The 18,511-nt window shown below is 34.2% G+C and overlaps 1 protein-coding gene and 1 non-coding gene across 2 annotated transcripts in view; one reads left to right on the forward strand and one right to left on the reverse strand.

Annotated features, from left to right (window-relative positions):
- The window catches only part of CDH10 (cadherin 10), a 157,119-nt gene that overhangs the window by 108,214 nt on the left and 30,394 nt on the right, over nt 1–18,511 (forward strand). Inside the window, exons 3-5 of the mRNA XM_053596532.1 lie at nt 1,319–1,613; nt 3,604–3,723; nt 4,158–4,325. Of these exons, the coding sequence (XP_053452507.1) occupies nt 1,319–1,613; nt 3,604–3,723; nt 4,158–4,325 (583 nt within the window). The remainder of the gene's footprint in view (nt 1–1,318; nt 1,614–3,603; nt 3,724–4,157; nt 4,326–18,511) is intronic.
- On the reverse strand, nt 13,948–14,054 carry LOC128592003 (U6 spliceosomal RNA). Its single transcript, XR_008381736.1, has one exon. It is a non-coding gene; the product is annotated as a U6 spliceosomal RNA (small nuclear RNA).

Raw genomic sequence — 18,511 nt, forward strand, 5'->3', positions numbered from 1 at the left:
ATGCTTTGTAATGATTAAGAAAATCTGTATTTTCTATATTTCTTATAAATAACATTTAGAAAATAGAGTGTGTAATATCTTAGTGATAAAACTGTGATTCTAACATAAAAATATTTATGGGTTGGGTGGTACAACTAAAGGAAAACATATAATTCTTGTGTTTTTCAAAGCCAAACTTTGTTCTTCCCATGGTCAAGGTTTTTCCTTCATGGTAAGAATTGCATATAGTGCAGGAGAAATATCCATCTGAAATCTGTGGGTCCACTTCCAGAACATCCTCAGTGTAGTCAAGAGTTAGCCTGAATATCCCACAGCTTGTTTGCCCATCGTAGAAGTATCTCTTCTGTGTTATTCACTCAAAGTCTGGATTCACTCACTGGTGCGTAATCTTAAGCCTAAGGGCTGGCCTTATGGGCTTCTGTTGAAATATAATATATATGGAAAGCTAACACATGCACCTGGGAATATGTGTGCATTGGGTTGAGATGCCCACACGATAGCATGCAGAGCTCTTTAATGTGAGGAGCTGATTCTAAAAGATTTAACGTGGTTGTTGTAGCACAGGCAAGAAGGCAGGAAACAGGTGTTTCATTGCCTTTTTCTTACATAAAACTTGTCCTGTGAGTTCAAAGAAGGTAGATTTGACAAGGTAGGAGGCTGGAACATATTTGAATTTAGAGTTTATTAATTTTATGTATAATTTTAAAATATATAAACATGTATTATATGGACATCTATCTGAACTTTTGTTCAGCGTCTCAAGTATTTGTGGGATAGTTGTTGTCTATTGTATAAACTAACAAACTATGTATGGTGTTCCTAAAGTAGGAGCTATCTGTCTCATATAGCTTTGCTTGTCTTATAGTTCTTAAGATATCAGTAATTCTTTAGCAGAAATCCAATGACTAATAGTAAGTTTATAGATGATGAATTTCCTATATAATAAAAGAATAAAATAATTTTTTAATCACTAAAAGAGATAAGAGAGCAGTGTTTACACCAATCTATCAAGACTGAAGTCTTACATCTTTATCAGGATCTACTTGTCCATAAAAAATAGTTATTTACCAAGCCAGGTGTGGTTTATTGTTGTTACTGTTTTCAATTTAGAATAAAAATCATACCGATATATAAAAGGCTGTCCTATTGTTTGAAGTGTATAAATCATTGTGATCAAACTTATTCAACTCTCATTTCAAGAACTAAGATAACAGACTCCATTGTTCGGTGATGGGATTTGAAGGACATTCTTTGAATTCTTTCAGCTTTATGTACCTTTCAAGATTATTATGGATATATTCTTTTTTATTTCCTCTAGCTTCATTCAGACCAAGATAAAGGAGATGGATCACTCAAATACATTTTATCTGGAGATGGAGCTGGTACTCTTTTTATTATTGATGAAAAAACAGGTGATATTCATGCCACAAGAAGAATCGATAGAGAGGAAAAGGCCTTTTATACTCTACGTGCACAGGCTATTAACAGAAGAACTCTGAGGCCAGTGGAACCAGAGTCTGAGTTTGTGATCAAAATCCATGATATCAATGACAATGAACCAACATTCCCAGAAGAAATTTATACAGCTAGTGTTCCTGAAATGTCTGTTGTAGGTAAGTTCATTTACAACCTTTATGATGGTATTCAAAAAGTATTTTTTTTAAATCAAGAAGTCAGTAATAGTATGATCAATTGATTGAGACCTCTTTGATTTCTTACCAAAGTATGCAGTTATTTGTTTTTCTTTTAGAAAATAGTAAGTCAGAAAAAAAAGGTTGAATGCATTTTATTCCTCCTATGGATTTGTACTTCTTTATTTTATTTCTTTATTAAATCATAACTGTGTATATGAATGCATTTATGGGGTACAATGTGCTGATCTGTTACACAATGTGGAAAGCTTACATCTAACTCATTAACATAACCGTCTCCTTACTTACCTATTTGTTGTGGCAAAAACATTCATAATGCAATGATACATTTCTGTGCTATAAGAATAGAGTATGAATTTGTACTTCTTTACAATGCAAATAGCTAGATACTTGCCTCAAAAATAAATAAAATATCATTAAACTTCAGTAGAAAAATTGTAAAAATATAATTTTTTTGTCACATAGATTAGGATAAACATTGACTAGTATTTATACTCTAATCATAATTTACCTAAAATCTTTATCTGGATTATATACATGTTTCAAATTATAGAAGTGTTTAGATTATCTGACTCTTATTCATTATTAAGAAACATCCTTTTTTATAAATATTGCATGTATATACAAAACTCAATTGACTTTAGTTTCATATTAAAAAGAAAAAAACATGTCTCGGCGCCCATAGCACAGTGGCTATGGTGCCAGTCACATGCAGCGAGGCTGGCAGATTTGAATCTGGCCGGGGCAAGCTAAACAACAATGACAACTGCAAAAAAATAAATAAATAAATAAAATAGCCAGGGGTTGTGGCAGGCTCCGATAGTCCCAGCTACTCGGGAGGCTGAGACAAGGGAATTACTTAAGCCCAAGAGTTTGAGGTTGCTGTGAGCAGCAACGCCACGGCAATCTACTGAGGGGGACATAGTGAAACTCTGTCTCAAAATAAATAAATAAATTAAAAATGAAATAAAAAGAAAAAACTTATGAATACCCACGTTCAATAACATCCTGATTCAGAATTACAAAGTTAAATTGTAGAACCTGTAAGTAGAAGACATGAAAAATTAGAACTGCATAACATTCAAGAAAATATACATTCCATTACAGTGTAAATAAATGGAGGCTTTGCTTTCTTACCAGCAAAGAAAGTACAATTGCTATAACTTTTTTATTAAATATAGAATGACAGGTGATTAAAACTTCAAGAAACACTGATAACTATGTACAGACATTTTTAGATTTAGTAGAATAATAGGCATTTCTCAAAATGTGTAGTGTTGTTTAAACTGATTAAACATGTTGGATGCTTTTTTTTTTTTTACTTGTAACAGATATAATAGCAAATTCTCAAACCCTGCATTTCTCAAAAGCATTGTTCTGGGATTGTTATTTAATATTTACTTTGTTAAATCCTAAGGACTTTAGGCACTCATCTTATTATAAAGCCCCTTTAAATATCTTGATCTTTATTAAATAGACTTTAGTAGTTCATGGAACTTGGGATCATCTGTGATTGTTTCTAAAATTAGAATTTAATCTATTCATAAAAGTATATTCTAGGGCAGATGCTAATTATTTTTAGAGTTAATTAGTGGAGAGTGAGAACTAAGAACATACTTACTCCTTTGTGATTAGATGCGCCCTTTACACGAAACAAATCTATTATGTGAAAATGAATTTAAATATCAAACCTGAGTTTGCAACGTGACTGCATGTGGTATATTAATTGTAACTATAAAATTATGCTTGCTGGCCAAATATATATCATGTGATTGAACTCGGAGTTTACCTGTCTTAACGCTGTGTGTGCAAATATGTATTTTTTCATCCATAAAAGTTTCTTTAAGAGGTCATTATTAAAGCCAAAAATCATTCAAGTCTTCAATGAAAACCAGTGCTTTGCTCCTCCTTCTGGTACTGTGCAGAACTAAGCTGAATTTGGATACTTCAGGTACTTCCGTGGTGCAAGTCACAGCTACAGATGCCGATGACCCTTCCTATGGGAACAGCGCCAGAGTCATTTACAGCATACTTCAAGGGCAGCCCTATTTCTCTGTGGAGCCTGAAACAGGTCAGGAATTAGGAATTGGTGTTTGTTAATGTAATCATCTTTGTGACCTTTATTAGTAGAAAGAAGATGGAAGAACAACAATGAAACCTTAACGTGATTATTCACAGATGAGTGATGATGCAACATTTAAAGATTTAAGAACTCAAAGTTAAAAGATTGCATGAGCTAATGGAAACATAGCTTTTGATATTTTTACCTAGGGGCTTACATAACACTACAGAACATTTGGTAGGTACTGCTAGGGCTTAGAAAAACAACACAAATTAATTGTAAACAATTTTTACATATGTTTTATAATTTCTGGACATTAAAAATTAGTAACAAAATCATTTTCATCGTCAAAAAAATCTAGTTTAAAAATACTATTTGTGGGCTAAATCAAGTAATCATTGACAACTCAATGAAAATAACAGAACTCTTTGTCTTTTCTCAAGGTATCATCAGGACTGCTTTACCAAACATGAACAGAGAAAACAGGGAACAATACCAAGTGGTCATTCAGGCGAAAGACATGGGTGGCCAGATGGGAGGCCTGTCGGGCACCACCACAGTTAATATCACTCTGACGGATGTCAATGACAATCCCCCTCGCTTCCCACAGAGTAAGTGCCCTCAATGGTCATTCTTTAGGACAAAAATTTGGAACAATTTTTTGTTCCAAAGAAAAAGCAATTGCCGATTATTTAATTGAAAACACATTTAAAATGTGTCATAAAAATGAATAAAAGGTGTATTTTTATATTTAATTTTTATTCACATTATATATAAATATTCCAGGGATCATTCATTCAGAGATAGGAAGAAATAATCATCCCCTAACTTCTCTGCCTGGAAATTCTACATCTATAATTATAATTTAAAAATTATGTATTTTTCTTTTTAAAAACTATTTCTTGAGGGACACAACTACATTAGGGACATTACCCAACAAATGCAAACAGTGTAACCTAATTGTTTGTAACCTCATATTAATCTGAAAAAAAAAAAAAGACAGCTATTTCTTTCAGATAACAAAAAGACATAATGTTTTATTAGAAAATAAACTCAGTCATAATTTTACAGTGTTTGTTTCTATTTGGAATTGAATAAAGATGACCCTAACTGGAGGGTAAAAATGTTCGGTAAAAGTCTTATTTGACACAGTATAAAGAATCTTCCCAAAAAGGGCTGCACAGGGAGAACTTTGGAAACTAATTAGACTAACATTTAATTTCACTGTCTGAGGAATGACGTCTATGCTCAAACATTTTGATCTATGTATAGACCTATTTTTAATTAACCTGTCAAAGTCTTAAGATAGATTATGAATAAGTTGGAAACCGTTATCTATGACCATATAATCCATGCATTTATTTTTCTTGCACAAATTCAGAAGACTACATGTCTGCTGGTAGAGAGGAAGATACCAGTTCTCAATAAACACTGCCTGTGTCTTGGTATTCCAAAAGATCCTGCATTTTAAGATAAAATTTAGCATGACTAGGATTGGTACAAAAACATATTCCAGTAGTCTGGTATGTCTATGTACTTAACTTCTTAGCAATTTGTGAATATTAACCTCAAAATGATCCCTCAATTTTATTTATTATTTTGCTTAAATGCTTTTATAATAAAGTTAACATTTAAAAAGCAGTAGTTTCTTTGAGATATTGTCATCTTTACATTCAAGGCCATTCCTCAGAAGTAACTATGGTCTACGAAATCATTGTTTTGACTCTTTAAAAGCACTTTACCTCTTTTCTGTGCTATTTTTATTTATCTTTGATTACTAACAGTGCATGGTTTGAATTAAATAGTTTGAAATCTTGTATGTGGAAATACTCCAAATTCAGATAGAATTTTCTTTAGCAGTGATCATAAGCCTGTGTGTTTGTGATAGTTATTCTGTTAGATGTTTAAGGCACATGGCCATCGGTCTGTGGGGCTGGTTTTAGGCCCCAGAACACTTATACTGTTTGTAAATAATCAGGTTTCAGCTCCAGGTTACCTTTGTCATTGGCAGAGCAAAGAAAACCAAAAATAATCCTTTGTAGTTTTTTGGAACATATGTAAAGACACGCACAATTTAGAGCTGAATTGTGTATTTTATGTGTATTTCTGACCACATCTTTTAATGAGCCTTTTACCAGGAGACTGAACATACAAATCCTCGAGAATGAATTGTACTTGTACATGTACGATGAATTGAACACGCAATATGCATATGTATCTAAGATACAGTCAGTCCATTTACAAAAGGCAAGTCCAATAAGCCAATTAAGATATTCTAATGAAATGAAAATAATGAACATTTTAAAGGAAATAATGTCCCGTAACCATCAGTCTTAATATTTTTTCATTTATTTTGACTTCTTTATTTCATTTTTTTTTGACTTCTTTATTTCTTCAGTTAACATATTCTTCTTTTATTAACTGGAAATTAAGGATTGGAGTCTGTTAGACCCAATACATAAATCCTGTCATAATAATAGTGGTAATAATAATAACGACGCTAGTAAAAAGCAGCAGCAGCATAACTTCCATTTTCTGAGTGGCATTTTTACTGGACATTGTGCCATGTTATTTATTGACCTATTGTATTTAATCATAACAACTTATTCAGATGGGTATTTTAATCTCCATTCTACAAATGAGAAATAAAAGGTTAAAACCAACTTGCTACTAATGGCAGAGATGGCCGTCTCTAACTCCAAATGTAGAGAGTTGTACTACATGAAGGGGAATTTTAGAGCATGCTGTATTTCTTCTTATTCTTTTTTAAATTATACATGGAAACATCATTTATGAATTTTTATTTTATAAATTACCTTTTTTTACTATGAATATCTGCAACCTTATCTGACTGACTATTCAATCATCCAATTACAATGTTACCTTACTAAGTCATCTAACATCCAGAAAATTGGTATTTACAATCCAATCTCATTTAATTAAAAGTCAATTTTTAGAGAGATCGTTCTCCAATTTATGAAAACCTTTCCTATGTAACATATCTTTGAAACCTCACAAGTAACCTTTATAGATCCATTATCACCAGAATCATTATTATTATTATATCCTATGTACGAGAAAAAAAAGGAGGCTCAGAGTGGAATTAATAATGAAGGCAAATGACTGTATAATAGAAATATAATACAAACCAAAACCATGTGCCTCATGTGTATGTTAAATTTTCTATCAGCAATATTTAAAATGTTAAAAAAAGCAGGAGACATTTATTTCAATTATATATTTTTCCTTGACCTATCAAGTTTTAATATAACTCTTTAAATATATTATCAATATAAAACTTACTCAGATATTTTACATTCTCTTTTTCACTGTTAGCTCTATACTTATACCTAGTATTTTCTATTTATATCAAGTCTCAGTACAAACTAACTATACTTCCCATCTATAGCCACATAAGGATTAGTGCTTGGCTAGTGGCTACCATATTGGACAGCTCAGAAGCTCACCCTGGAATTGTCCTGAATGAGTCCCAATGATCTTCACTCAGTAGTTTTCACTTTGGCCAAACTGCTCCATTTTTCAGAGTCATCAGTAACTCTGAATACCAGTGTGAACTTAGTGATAAAAGACTACATAATTTAAACTCTATGAAACATTGATTGAGTGGCTAGCTCTTAGTCTGTTCATGTGTTCAAAATGTTCATTTGTACTAGTACTGCTCTGTTCTTATTCTTCAATATTATAAGAGTAGAGTCATAACTTAAACTTTCATTCAGATTGGCTGATGCAATTTTAATATTTCCTAAAAGGCTACATCAAATATCAAGTATTGAGCGGGGACAGGGAATGACTGGAAACTCAGATATCATGCTTCATTCCTTCATTTATCTTCTTGTGTAGATTTATTATAATTATTATCAATTAGAAATGATTTTGGCCCTCAGAGGACATTTGGGACTGTCCTGAGAAATTTTTGCTTGAGTCATATGTGCTACTGGTATCTAATAAGTGGGAGAACAGAAGCATCTTTACAAATCAAATAACAAAGCATTACCTGCCCAATATGCCAGTAGTACCATGATTCTAGGCAGAGAAATTTTGATGTATTATAGGAGAAACAGCTATTACATGATTTAAGTAAAATCATAAATTCAGTTCAAATCCGTAAAAAATATTTTCAGATCACTCTTGTACCAAACGCTCTTTTAGAAACTAAGTGCATGTGTATGATGTTTGTCAACAAAAATCCCTGGTTTGTGTCCTTATTACCTTTCATGAAAACAAGGGAGGCAAACGCTTCATATGTAAAAACATTGTGTCTGTCATTATGAAAGTTTGAGACACATAGAAATCAAGAAATATAAAATCCATGTGGACAGAAACAAATGAAGTCCTTCCAGCAACACCAATAAGCTGAGAAAGTTGAAACTTACATGGGTGAATCAGAAAGGACGCTATTGACAGTGTTTCTTGGAAGTGAAATAATGGGCCATAACACAGTTTGTCTCAAAACGTTTGTAATGACCTACATATATCCACAACATATTTCTCCAATCTTAAATGCAAGAGTAACATGAGGGAAGAGGAAGACTCATGGAAGGTCTCCACCAAAAGGTGATATTTCATTGGAACACTCAAAATGGAATAGGCTCAGGCATCCAAAGAGGCAGAAATCCTCCAACCAGATGGAACAACATGGGAGAAGCCCTGAAGCTTAAATTTGAATGAGAACTCTCAAGAATGGAAGGCCCATGGGGTTGGAACACACTAAACAATATGGACATTCATGGGATATGATTTTAGAGAGTTCCACATTCAGAAGAACATTGATAATTATAGTTTTTATTGGCATTAACAAAATCTCAATTGTGTTTTTAATCTAAGTTACCATTATGATCTCACAGTCTTAAATACATATAAATATATGAAAATTAATATAACTTGTAAAAGCTAGGATGATTCAAACATTAGTATGAGTCAGTAGATTAGAAAGTTAAGGGTGCATCTTAAAACTATTATCCAAAACTACTTCCTGCTTTTGTGCTCTAGATATGAAATTGTATTTTTATCTATCAAAACTATATTTCTGCTGCTATTTTTTTTGGAATTCTATTTTATTTCAAGTGATTTAACTTAAATTCTAAAATAATAAGCAAAGAAAAAAAAAAACTAGAGTTTACCTTGCAGTGACAGACAATTTGTTTGCAATTAAGAGCACAGAAATTAATATGTCTTGATTAATTATTACAAGTGGCTTATCAGAGCAGGGGAGAAAATATTTCAATACAAAATAACAAGTGCCATGAAGAAAATATTCACAAATTGTAAAAGGGGGGAAGAAGGACACTCATGCAAATCTGGGGGTAACTGGTGAAATAACTCTACAGTAGCGATATTTTAGATAATTTATGTCTTTACTGAATTCATTTTTTTAAATAACAATGAGCCATAAGTACAGAAAAAGGAGAGCTCATGTAGTTGGGCATTAGCAAAGTTGCCAATTTACGAAAGAACATGCTCCGTGAAGGAGAAATGAAAAAAGACTTACTTCAGAGTGATAGAGTTATTCTACCTGTTGACATACTAGTTGCTTTTAATGTTTGTTGATTTTTTTATTTTTATATATTTTTGTACCTTGAAAGTACTAGGGAAAACAGGAATAAAAGGGACCAAAAAAATGACAATTATTTCTGAGAAGTGTGTTAAGATGAGACCTGAATAGGAACTGTTAGAACTTACATAATGAGGGTGATTATGGACGACTTTTCCAATTGATTTTTGTGGAAATACAGAAACTAAAAAGAAAATGGTGGGTAATACATTGAGGAATCAAAGAAAAATAGGGATACCCTCCAAGAAATAATTCCTATACTTTAAGAAGTGGAGATGGACAGGGACATAAACTAGAAAAGAAATATTTTGAAGTAGTTAAAGAAAGGTCTTGGTTTCTGAGATTCTACCATATCCCAGGCTCTCACCAGGAATTAGGGTGACAGTGACTAACAAAAGACCAGAGCATCTGGTTGAAAATGAGGTGAATAAAATGATAAGTGAATAGATGATGTGAGTCTGGAGGTGTGATATGTGCTGCGAAGAAACATAAAGTAGGATAACGGGCCGGAGAATGACAGGGCTGCTGTTTGAGGAAGGATGAATAGGAGGAGACAGAAACTACTTCAGAAACTGAGGATGCATGCACTATTAGGCAATTTAGCATCTCTGGATCTTGGTTCCTGCATATATGCATCTCTTATATACAGAGCATTACAATAAATAAATCAGTCACATAGCTACAACGTCTGCAGTAGTCACTGTAAAACCTAACAGCTTCTCAGTAAGTATGGCTGTCCTTCTCTATGTTCCTTCTTGGAGATTGTGTCTCATATTACTAATCTTAGATTTTCTTTGCTCTGATGTCATGATGCTATTTTTTTTATAGTTAACCAAAGATCATTGAAATAAAAGCCCCTTTAACCTGGAGAGATCTCACAGCAAGGACCACAACAAAAGAATGCACTCACCTCTTTTGTACTAACTCACATTTTCATGAACATTTCCATTAAGGACTCCAGAGCAAATTTTCCTGCCTTCCAGCCAAACATCCAATCAACCTTAGATTTTGCTATGTTTCGTTGTACTTATGTTGAGGAAACATTATACTTCCAACCTTAAACTAGGTCCTGGTATTCCTACTTTAGTACCATCCTGGTATTCTCAAATTTAGTCCAATTTACCCCATTTCTTTTCCTTTTCTCCCTAAAACCATCAACACATGGAAAATTATAAAATCATGTAAAATCATAAAAATAATGACCATGAAAAACTCTGTGAAAAGATAAATAACTGGAACCTGATCATTGTGGGGGTTGGTAAAAGCAACCGAAGACAACATGGTCTTTAAAAAAAATCACATCTGGGAGACATTATGACATTGGTTTTCACCCAGTCCACAATCAAGGACTAAGAGATATTTAATTTCCTAAGAGGCTAGTCCAAGCATTTTTGCCTAAATGCAACAGAAAATGTCTGTAGAATTGACTTTCAAATCTATTCACAGGCACCAAAAAAGAAGATCAAAGCCTACAGAAGGAGTTTTTAAAAGGAGTTAGCAGTGGTCAGATGCCCAGCCAATTTTTTGGTGCCTAGGACTTGGCTGTAGTATTTGAAGGAAATAGATGAGACCACATAGTGCAGCGGTTCTCAACCTGTGGGTCGCAACCCCTTTGGGGGTCGAACAACCCTTTCACAGGGGTCACCTAAGACCATCCTGCATATCATAAATTTACATTACAATTCATAACAGTAGCGAAATTACAGTTATGAAGTAGCAACGAAAATAATTTTATGGTTGGGGGTCACCACAACATGGGGAACTGTATTAAAGGGTCACAGCATTAGGAAGGTTGAGAACCACTGATAGAGAAGTAGGGCTCAAGAAGGAAGGATGCTGAGCAACTGAGTCTCAGGCAGAAAATTCCAACCCACAACAGCACTGCAAACACCTAGAAGCATAGTTCAAAAAGAGGCACGGCTCTTCATTCACATGCAGGTTCTTTCCTGTGTATTCTGCTAGAGAGTCAAAGGTCAAAGAGAGAAGATTGTTTTCACATTGTACTTGACAGTGTCTCTGGGTTCCATAGACACCCAGCTGTCATAGAAACATGCTCTTGTACGTACACTGACTCACAGACACTTTTGCTCACAGCTTCGGCTGACAAGTAGAAGTCAGAAATCAATAACAGGTAAATTTGTGTAATGTCAACTTAGCTGAGCCTTTATGAGGCCAGAAAAATCTAAAGCAAAACCCTTATAAACTTCAGACAAAATATTATTGTATGATTGAGCAGGATATTTGTATGCAGGATATTATGTGCATAGATAATCAATATGAAATTAATAAGAACTCGATATGGTATTTATTACATAAGCATCCAGATTTGTCCCGAGTGTGCTCCACAGAGTCGATTTATGGCTGCCTACCCTATTTTCCCCATGGATTATTGAGAATAGTAACAAAAGTCGGTTGTCCCTCACCTTTTGGTTAGTGTTAGCTCTGGAAATTAATATAAAATTCTTCACTTATGGGAAAGTATTTATTAAGATAAATGATAGGTGATAGAAGTTCTTTAAATATACAAATAAACTTAAGAAGGTTTACATTTCTTTAGTATTTCAATATCAACTCTTTATATTTCCCACCAAATTATCTGTAAAAACAATAAACAACTATACCCAAGCCAATTCAGATGAAATAATGGACAATTCCAAAATCACTTGGAGACTGAAATAGATTTCATATCTGTGCAAACATGTTTGCTCTATCTGAGTGTCCTTGACTATCTACTGACATTAGCCCATCATATTACCTAAATACAGATTGTTTGATTTTCCCAACATAAATAAACCAGAGTGCCAGTATAAAAATACTAGGCATTGTACTAGCATGTACTAAATACTATAAAATATAACATGAATTTATTAACTCATTTAATCTTGTTATATGTATGTGGTAGATAATATAATTATCCCTTTTTATTAGCTAAAAAACTGAATCATGTAAACTTAACTCTCTTGTACTTGACTCTACAGCTAGAAATGAATTAGCAGGCAGGTTGGGAATCCAGGTACTTTTGTCCCTAAATTCTGTGTTTCTAAGCACATCAAGAAAGAACTGGTGCATCAAAAATTCTCTTTATCTTACTTGGTGTATCCACTTTTACTTAATTCTGTGATTCACTATTATATATAGATTATAGGACCAAATTCAGGATGGATTTTTAAAATGTCTATACCTTTTTATACAAAGACAAGAAAATCATATTTTTATTGCTTGGTGTGTTTGTGATACCTATGGACCAAACACCACTGACCCCTTTTCTGGCATCAGTATACTACTTGGGCAGATAAACAAGTTTGCATAAAACAAGGTCTTTCAAGGAAATGCCAATATGGTATACATAGGGATTTAAGACACGTACACTCCGTGAGCTGTGAGACTACCATAATCCCTGCCTGGCACGAGAGAGATTTGATTTAATAAGTGCTGATTTTCGCTTTGTAAATAGAGTCAACCTCTCCTCTACTGAGGATCCCAAGGTAATGTAGGCCTCAGGCTGATTTGCATATTTTAAAATTATCAAGCACTTTTCAACTAGAGCAACTGTCAGGTGTACCCCCAAGGAAGATGGTTCAGCATGAAGAAAGAAGGGAATAAAATTAAAAATGTCTCTTTTTCCCTTTTTTATTATCTGGGAAAAAATGAACATACTTACACTCAAAAGCACTGTTGTGAATTTTAGATTAGTTCGATATAGTATGATTTCTACTGTGACCACTAAAATACCCTCAAATATTTGTGGGATTTTTATTCAAGGTCCCAAGGCTTAGAGTTTGAAAAAAAGAAAAAAACAAAGAAATAATGTTGTAATATTAAAGCATTCATTGATTGACTAACATTCACTGAAATCCTACTATATGCCAAGACCTGTGGTAGGAAATAATAATAAATTGTAATATTATTAAAATAAGAAATGAGATACAGGATATATCCACAAATAATTTGAATTTTGGTACGGTATATAAATGTAATCTCTCTCTCTTTCTCTCTCTCTCTCTCACACACACAAACACACACACAAGCTTTTAGTTTTTTACATTGTAGTTTTCATTATACTCATTATCTCTCTCATTTTTTCCTTCTAGATTTTTTATGTAAACCATCATATACCCCAAAAGAATGTTTCAGTCAATGACACACCACATATATGAGAGGAAGTGGTGTTGCATGTTAAAATACCACATTTTTACTGTAGCTTTTCTATGTGTAGATACGTGATAGGTACACAAATCATTACCCTTGTGTTACAGTCACCTACAATATTCAGTAGCGCAACATGCTGTACAGGTTTGTAGCTTAGGGACAGCTGGCTGTCCAGTATCGCTTAGGTGTGCAGTAGGCTATGCCAATCCAACAACTGCACTCTGCAATGATACCACAAGAATGAAATCACCAAGGAACACAGTTTTCAGAATATGTCCCTGTCATTAAGTGACAATGACTGTACACATACAGGTTTTTTTGTATATCTGTATAAACATAATCATAGATACATATATACCCATAAACGTGTGTGCACACATATAACTGGAGAGTAATGCAATAAATTGATGCTTTAATTGTCTATATCATAAAAATGACAAACTCTTTTAGGTGTAAGGGGATCAGCAAACATAAAATTACTTAAAACCTGGTTGTTTTTTTTTTTTATTTTTAAAAATATGGAACACTTCACGAATTTGCATGTCATCCTTGCGCAGGGGCTATGCTAATCTTCTCTGTATCATTCCAATTTTAGTATATGTGCTGCCGAAGCGAGCACTTTTTTTGTTTTTTTTTTTTGAGACAGAGTCTCAAGCTGTCACCCTGGGTAGAGTGCCTTAGCATCACAGCTCGCAGCAACCTCCAACTCTTTGGTTCAAGCGATTGTCTTACCTCAGCCTCCCAAGTAGCTGGGACTACAGGCACCCACCACAGCACCCGACTATTTTGTTGTTGTTGTTGTTGCCATTTTTTTTTTTTTTTTTTTTTTTGTGGCCCACGCTGGGTTCAAACACACCAGTCTCAGTGTACATGGCCGGCGCCTTACCTATTGAGCTATGGGTGCCACCCTTAAAACCACTTCTTAAATAAGAGTTTTCATAGGAAAAACAAGGGGGCATTCAGGGGAAGAGTAATGTTTTCTTAAGGAGAAAAGAGTAAACAAAGGCAGCCTACAGCTTGTGATTCCTTTCAAAACAGGGATTAGGAAAGACAAGATGAGGAGTGATGAGGCAGGGTTAGCACCATGAGGAGGGCTGGAGGCAAAGATAGCATGTGACATAGATTGTCTAAGAGATCATTTCTGTGTGTGGAGAATCAGGCACAGTCTCTCATTTTGACTAATTGTTTTGGTAGCAGTGAAGTACACCACCCGGATAGGAAGAGCAAGAATTGATGAGCATCTGAGCTAGCGTTAAGGAAAGAGGGAATTGAGACTGAAGATTTGATACATATTTCAGACAGGATTAGTGACAAGGTCCATGAAATGTTTGGGGGAAAGGAAAGAGTATTCATAATAAGATATTTTCAATCTTTCTAGCAGAAGCATTTTTTTGAAGAGAGAGACAGGGGTTTCAATGCAAACTGAACATCTGACATTGAGATGCTTGCAGGAAGATGGTGTAACTACTAGTTAGTAGGTAGTGAAATGCACTATGTCAATCTGAGGTTTTCACCTGACATATTGGTGAAAACAGACATAAAAGATCCCAGGAAGGCTAAATGTTTACTGACAGTACCTGAGGAATAAGTAATTTTCTATGTGTGATGAAGTCTATAATTCTCTAAGAGACATTGTGTACGTGGAAGTTATATTAAAACACACTTGTAAAGTTCCGGGTATTCCAGTAGAAAACTGCCTTAGACTAAACTACTAAGCACTTTGTATAATGGGTTTGATTCAGAGTCTTTCTGTTTTCGTTTCATAGTATCCTCTAGATAAAAGCTGACAATACTCTTGAGGAGGTATAGAAATGGAGATACAGATGTAAAACTACCTGTACAAAGAAATTAGGCTATTGGTTAGAGCTTTTTGTACCTTTACAGTTTCAGGCGAGACATTGGAAAGAGATTGAGTCTTCGAAGGCATGAAGTCAGGCATTGACAAAGTGAAGATTTCTGTCAACCTCCCCAAATCCAATATGCTTTTTATGTTTATACACATCGCAATCGTGTGTAACTATTGATGCCAATTAAGGTTGAGATGATTTCAAAGAAGTATACCTGGATGGATTCCCTGGACTCTGGGGATCCATGGCAACTCCTCTAAAAGCTTTCCCGTGCTGTGTTCTTCAGCAGCACAAGCAGGAAACAAAGATTCTGGGCAGCATCCCACTTTCCTCTAATTTAACTTAAACGCCCAAAGCTAAGTTGGTGATCACGTCTCCAGTGCTCACAAATTTGGGTTTCTGTCTTTCCTCTCCGAGGAGACTTCAATTCCAAAGCTTCAGTAGCTTTTCAGTCTCTGGCGTGACTTTCAGCTCTCCTCTGCTTTCTCCTGAAGGCCCATTTAGCATTGCATAATTTCCTTAACTACCCTGCCGGTCCCTCCCCAGCCGCTTTATCTTGTTTTTAATTTCTTCCTGTTAAGCTCATTAAGAAACATCTTTTAAACATTATACAATGGAATGGTTTATAAACGTGCATAAGTGTGCTGTTTTTTTCTTAAAGCAAGTGTTGTTCAAGATTGTTATGCAGCACAGAGATATTACAATATGATTATACACAAAGCAAATAAAAAATTAAACTAATGTTAAATTATTCGCTGACATGTGGGTGTCTTATTTCAACTCTAAGAGAAAGTTCTTCTGTACCTGTGAATAACAAAGGAATAGAACAAAAGATAAAGGCAAATTATATCTTTTTGAACACTATTGTCTTTTATAAACAAAACAAAACAGCAGTTATTTGTTGCTAAACTCAGAACCTGGAGGTAAGTAGTTTGGCTTTGTTTCCCTCCCACCTGACTTCCGGCATCACTTACCTTGTTACTAAGGAAGTCACCCTTCGTAGCTGTTAACTTCATTTATCTTCTATCTTTCTTCCAAAGTCTCTTCCTCACATCGAGCCATCAATTATTTCTAGGTCGGGAGTATTTTTAATATGTTTATTGATATAATATTTATCAAAGGTCCTATTGATAAAATTTTTAGTAGAACAACTGGCCAGGAGCATCAGACTTGAATACTGAAAAAAACAGAAGTACCACCCAAATCATATAAAATCTTTAATAATGACAATACAGGTGTTGTATGATGTTGTTAAGAGCAGTTTCAAAGTGCGTGTGTTTAAGATGCCGTATGCCTATGGCTCAACCCTTAGGAAGTCTTCTGTGCAATATTACCTGCTAGTTTTACCTGCTCAGTGCAACTTCTGTGTGATTCATGCCTTTGTGCTTATGTGAATAACCAAACGAAGAACATGCTCACCAGGAAGTAATATTTATCTGCCCTAAACATTAAAGGAGAAGCAGATGATTCAATCTGACACCTGGGAATGAATTTAAAACAATTATAAATTGGAACTGATAGGAAAGCATACCACATAATTAAAGCTTCATCAACTGTAAGGTAAAAAATAAGAAGCATGCAAATAGTTGTCTTTACGGAGGAATGAAATGTAAGCCGGGTGACAGGCACTCTTTTGCCTTGTCAGTATAGGCATACCAGCCTATGCCACCTTCCTAGTCCCCTGGTTCCTGCGCCCCCTACAGGGCACACATTCTTCAAGGGAGAGCATGCAGAATCCCAGTTAAAGTAATTGTAGTTTGGTTTACAAACTAGGATACTTGCATTCAACAGACTAGTCTTGGAAATAAATTAAAAAGTGTGAACGAGTCAATCTTTAATACATTTAAAATATAGCAATGCACTTTTCAATGTTGAAATAGAATCTATAAAATCTTGTCCTGAAAATTATTTCTGAGCATACACATAATTCCAAAGAAAGCATTGTCAAATGATGTACCTAGGGTCCTGAGTAGAAATTGATGGGAAATAAGTTTGTTGAATAGATTAGTTGTAGAAGTTGCCACATAATCGATTTTCACTTTAGGGAAAAATAAACATACGCACATGTATTTATGCTTTAGAAAAAAATTAATATATGCATGCACACACACAACAATTCACCTATAGTTTTTTCTGACAAATTAGTGGGGGAGAGAATAGTGGGGATAGATCATCAGTATGATCATATTGCATCATCAATAAAATTACTAAATTTAAGCTCATTATAATGTGAACCAATGAAGCATGATCCCTTCCCTGTTTAAGTCTTGAAGGTGCTAAAAATTAACTTGAATAACAGTAATGCTAACCAAAATGAAACATATCTTGTAATGAATTTTGTCTTATAGCATCATAAAATAAAATGAAGTAATAAATAATTTGGGATACTTGGCCAGAACAACAATGGCAAGTTCAAAGCAGACTGATTTTCAGAAGTATGTGCCTAAGAATACAAATCAAGCAATCTCAAAGTCTAAGCTAAAAATAAAAAATTGAGAGAACAAATAACCCAGAGACAGTACTCACAGTGAAATCTATGTGAGGGTAAGATTAATGAAACAAAGAAACATGTTTTCTTTTGTTCTGTCCCTCTGTCTCTGTCTCCCTCTCCCTCTGTTAAGAGAAGATCATGGAAACTTTTTATCATAACCTGATCATTTCTAATACCATCATGTTTGTTTAATTTAATTTTTAAAAATTAACTTTAACTAAAATATTAAGTGTGTGGGTGCACACCACATGCATGAAAATGAAAAAAAACCTTTCCAGTCTTCTAATCTTCACTGAAGATAACTTTAAACAGTTACTGTAGGGTTAAGTTGCAACTCTGTGAGTAATAATCATCTTGCTATTTATTGAGATATTTTATGCGTTACCTACTGACTTCCCTTCATGATTAATGAAAAGGGAGCCCAGTTACATGTCATTTATTCCGCTAAATGTAATTGTGTCACTTTTTCCCCCTAGTTTTCTTTATTGGTTACCCTTGCAAATTTAATTAGTAGGCTGTGCTATGCAAGTTTTGTGTTTGTTTTTTTGTTGTTGTTGTTTGTTTGTTTGTTTTGTTTTTGTTTGATTACCCAACATTGTCAGCCTCTCTCTCTGGCTTTCTGTCTCAAGGACACTCTCACTGCGACACCAAGTATAGCTAACATTTCTTTTTTTTATTGTCTAAAACAAAAACTGACTTTTCAAAGTGTGAGTTTCAAAACAATAAGCTGTTAACTGT

Source organism: Nycticebus coucang, chromosome 1 (genome assembly GCF_027406575.1).
Source record: "Nycticebus coucang isolate mNycCou1 chromosome 1, mNycCou1.pri, whole genome shotgun sequence".
Lineage (NCBI taxonomy): Eukaryota > Metazoa > Chordata > Mammalia > Primates > Lorisidae > Nycticebus > Nycticebus coucang.